This window comes from Agrilus planipennis, unplaced genomic scaffold, assembly GCF_000699045.2.
Source record: "Agrilus planipennis isolate EAB-ADULT unplaced genomic scaffold, Apla_2.0 scaffold917, whole genome shotgun sequence".
NCBI lineage: Eukaryota > Metazoa > Arthropoda > Insecta > Coleoptera > Buprestidae > Agrilus > Agrilus planipennis.
Genome location: NW_020439568.1, coordinates 5,568 through 10,315, shown reverse-complemented (window position 1 = coordinate 10,315; position 4,748 = coordinate 5,568). Strand labels below are relative to the sequence as shown.

Genomic DNA, 4,748 nt, shown 5'->3' with positions numbered 1-4,748 from the left:
TGTACAGGAAACGCTTAAACTTGGAGAACTGTTTGGGTGATCGAAAACCCACCTTGACAGATGAGGAAGAGAGTGGTAGCAGTACCAGTAGTTGTGATGAACCGAGTAGGGAGAGACACTCATCAGACACAGCGAGTGCCGAAAGTCCCCAGACCAACGGAGAACAACATCCGATACAGAGGGTTGTAAAGAAAGAAGACGACGACACGTCAGCCACCGAAACTGCCGATGAAGTATGTGAATTTTACATGATTAAAAATAATATATGTTCTATGTAATTTTCATTATACTTTTCAGAGTCCCTCTCCATTAACCGTCAAAGACCTCATGTCGAACGTGATAGAGATTACATTGAAAAAAACAGGAGCTCCACAACAAGCCCCTAATGCCAACGGTACGTTTACAATTCGTTTAACTACATCCTACATAGCCACGTTCATCTTCTTTATTTATTTATTTTATTTTTAATCTTTGTTATGGTTTACATGCGATCTCATCAAAGATGTTGTATATCTGGTCGTATTTGCTAGTTGTTCTTGATTTTATTGTAACATGTTCAGTTGTTTCAGTGGCGAATATGGCCCCCACCATCTCGTCCATATTGAACAACGATTCAAACGAAGTGACCATTGTGAGCGAGTATAACTTGAATAGTGCCCAAGTGCCGAGAAGTGCGCGCAATGAGGTGTCAATTATGAAACTGGTACCACCCCTTATTGCAGCAACAATCACACCCGTTCCAGCACCTGGTAGTAAATTATTGCATTCGGTAACTGTTTAACGTTTACAATTTATATTTTTTTATAGGTCAAGTTCCATCTCAAACGCAACAAGACCGGGTCATACGAGACGATTTGGTGGTGTTACAAGTTCAAGACGGTAGAGGGGGAGGAGAGCCGGAAACGTTGGATTTGAGTATAAAGAAACCGAGGGATCTTGCGCCACCCATGCACCCCAAGCACCCGCAACCACCTGTCAGTCACAGATCAGAACAACAGTCGCCGTATATGGGTTACCATCAACATAGAGAGGTGACATTTTAATAGAGTGCATTAGTACAGTGACATTTCTACTTTGATTGTTTTCATTAGGAGAGGAAAAGTCCGGCAGTGTACGTGTCAGCGGTACCTCCGAGAGTGCAGCCAAAATTGCCCAGTCCAAAACCGGCCAATCTTAAGACGGGTTCGATCACTCAGGGCACACCCATCATCAATCAGCCTCGTTTTGAAGGCCTACTGAGACAGATCACGCCAGAATCGAAAATGGGATCGATAACGCAAGGAACTCCCATACATGTGCCTCACATGCAGCAGGTACGTAATTCTGACATCATTGCGCATGGTCACTGCTACTCCACGAATAAGTGCACTTATGCTTAAAAAGATCTTAATATTTCATACCCCTAGAAAATACCACAAATGGCGCGGTAAACGCCATCTGTAGTACGTTGCTACATTTTAGGATTACGTATGCTCCAACAAGATCCATTTAAATATATGGATATCTACTTGCTTAAACGAACCCTGGCGTAGCTAACCTCAACGTTAATGTAGCATCGTACTACAGATGGCATTTACCGCGCCATTTGTGGTATTTTCTAAAACGCGCTGTTAAGACTGCAGGTAAAAGTTGGTCTGTGTTCTGTCGGAGCTGTCTGCGACGCGCTGATGAGATCCAAAAAGATCGAAATCACGATCCGCGTCTGGCAGTTTCGACAGAATACCACTTCGAATTATTTTATTTATACCCCTAGATTTTTTTTAATTTTAATAGGACAAACGTATGTATGACTATTACAACAAGCGTCAGTCAGTTACGCAGCCTCCGCCGCCCCAATCGGGCGGTTATCCGCCTCCTCAATATCGTCAACCGCCTGCCGCAGTCTACTCCGTCGATCAACAGCTCAGTTCTCGTCAGATTATAATGAACGATTACATTACATCGCAGCAGATGCTTGGAAGACGTGCAGCGGCCAGTGATAAGGCTGCAGCGGTGGCTGCTGCCGCCCAATATTATGCCCGAACGCCTCCTCCCTCGCAGCAACCTCCACAAATGCCCCCGTCGTCTATTGCCGCTCAACAACAGCAGCAACAGCAACAAAGGCAGGGCGTCATCCAGCGACACAACACGCAACAACCTCAACAGCAGCAGCAACAGCAACAGGTGAGTGGAGGGGTTAGGCCTCATTATCCCCCCGGACACGAGGCGTTGGGGTCGCTGGTGGATGTAGCCGTTCAACAACCGAGCCTTCCCGTACCGCCAAGTGCTACGCACGAGGGACTGGGCAAGACGATGGTCGATAATTTGATGGAACAACCGAGACGGTTTCAGATGATGGAGCAACATCAACAACAGCTCAGACAACAGCAACAGCAGAGGATTGAGGCGGAGAGGAGGTGAGTGATTTAAAAATAATAATTACGTACAAGATCATTGATTTTTAACAAACTTATCACATTCTGCGTTAAAGGTTTCATCAGCAGCAGCAACAGCAACAGCAACAACAACAAATTCGGCATCAACAGCAGGTGCCCAGAAGCGATTCTTCAACTTTAACAGCCGCCAGTTTGATTGACGCTATCATCACACACCAAATCAATCAAACTGCGGAAGGTAGGGCATCATCACTATTTTTCTATTCAACTGTGACGCTTTCATTATTCTAATCTAATCCATTTATCATGAGTGTATGTGTATGTATGCGAAATTCTTAACACTTCTGATGCTTGTTCAACATTTTATTAAATTTATGTACAACACAAAAATTATTTTTATATTAATTTGCCACAGGAATTGATTAACTTTCAGTCTGCTGTTTGTACATATATATAGATTCTTTTACAGTAATTTTGCATCATTCTGTGTCTGATTATGTGGCCTTTAATTAATTTAGTAGCGTAGTACGCATGTACACTTGGTAAATAATTTGGTATTTGGACAATTAAGATGGACATTTTCCATAAACAACGGGATATTTAGCGTTCACAATGACAATATTTCATGTTTTATAGTGACTTCTTTCGAAATTATTGCGACTTATTTCGATTTCTTTATAAGAAAAATGTCCATTCCATTTTTTAGAATGTGCGTGTGTGATTTTGAAGGACGTCTTCTTCTTACATGCTTATATTATTCTTTTGTTTGTGTATTTTGTTTTTCACTTTAGCATTTCTTCTTGGAGAATATTAACAATTAAAACTTTTCCGTTTCTCTTTTCTCCCTAGTAACGAAACCGCGTTTTTTCCTTCAAGGTGGTCAGTCGGTGCCCAACAGTAGGGAACCGGCGCGAGCCAGCGACCGCCTCTTCCAGTCGTTTACCCGCGAACAGGCTGCCGCAGCTCTCGTTCAACAACAACAACAGCAAGCCGCGCAACAACAGCAAGACAATGGCGAAAGACCTCCGTCCGTCATCAGTGTCGACCTCGATGGCGACACGGCCAATTCGAAAAGCCTAACGATCAAAGAATTGGCAGACACTGTGATCGCACACGATTTCGGGGCGGCGGCCGCAGCCGCGCGTCAATCGGCAGCCTGCGGCCCTACCTACTATCATCACCCCCACCACGACGCGTGGAAACGTCACGTCCAACAGAAGGAACAGGAGGGAAAGCGATCGATCACCCCCCATGACGAACGTCAAATAATACGGATCGCTCAAGCCCAAAAATACCACGTCGAACCTGTCTCCCCACCGGAAAGCAACCATTGGTCCGAGCAAAACTACAGGCGATACCAACAGCAGCAACAACTACAACAGCAACAGCAGCAGCAACAACAACAACAGTCGCACAATATGTCCGCACTCGATTATGTCAAGAACAGGATTGTGGAGGTGATGAGAACGGAGGACGATAAGAAGGAGGTGCAAGATGGCGTTAATATGCACGATAAAGACAGAAGTGATAGTCCAGGTGATATGGTGATCGACGAGGAGAAGCACGAGAGCGAGCAGCAACACCAGCAACCCCCCACGGGAGCTTACGGCTCTTACTCTTACATGACGCACAAGCAAAGTGATAACGCGGGGGTGAACGATGCTGCCAGGAACGTCGAACCAAAACCACTGCTTTCTGCGCAGTATGAACCCCTTTCAGACGAAGATTAGACGATAATGTCATCGACTAAAGTGATTGATTTCGATCGATTTTTTGTTGGATTTATTAAAAATAAAAGAAGAGTGGGGTACGTTTCGATAAAAAATAACTTCTCTTTTGTTAAGGATGATGGCTAATTGGACTTGAAGATAGAAGAATTTGTTTCGTCATCCTCTACTATAAAAGTCTGCAATGGCTTCTTATTCGAAAATTATTTTGATCTCAAACGGCATCGGTGTGTGGTTTTCATTCATAAATAACTTCTGTTGCAATGTTTCGAACTACAACGACTGCCTCCTCGTTGTGGCGCGTAAACGCAGATGCTGGTCTACAATATTGATGATGGTGGTCTTCTCTTCGTCGTACGTGGTTCGAGTTCGATGACAATTATTGTTATGTAGAAGCTGTTGTGTCCTGGATGAATCAGTAAAAAACGGGGACGATTTACGNTTGTGTCCTGGATGAATCAGTAAAAAACGGGGACGATTTACGTGTTGTGTATTTCTTTCTTATTATTTTTTTTTGTTTTCGTTTTTGGACATAGAAACGTGACTATGGAAGGAACGACAAGTTCGTTTTTTGTACATAACATAATTAATAATAATAATGATAAGAATAATAATAATATAATATTAAAATATAAACATGAAAAAG

General features: G+C 43.4%; 1 protein-coding gene across 2 annotated transcripts; it reads left to right on the top strand.

Annotated features, from left to right (window-relative positions):
* The first annotated feature begins 6 nt into the window (after positions 1-6).
* On the top strand, positions 7-4,543 carry LOC108743797 (mediator of RNA polymerase II transcription subunit 15-like). 2 transcript variants are annotated; one of them, XM_025979369.1, is made up of 8 exons: positions 7-233; positions 298-394; positions 561-749; positions 808-1,031; positions 1,092-1,313; positions 1,774-2,396; positions 2,471-2,613; positions 3,225-4,543. In XM_025979369.1, the coding sequence occupies exons 2-8, from the start codon at positions 328-330 to the stop codon at positions 4,103-4,105; spliced, it is 2,349 nt and encodes a 782-aa protein (XP_025835154.1). In that variant the 5' UTR covers positions 7-233; positions 298-327; the 3' UTR covers positions 4,106-4,543. The 2 variants fall into 2 exon arrangements, with proteins under 2 accessions (XP_025835154.1, XP_025835153.1); XM_025979368.1 differs by having other exon boundaries at positions 147-233; positions 3,252-4,543.
* The last annotated feature ends 205 nt before the right edge of the window (positions 4,544-4,748 follow it).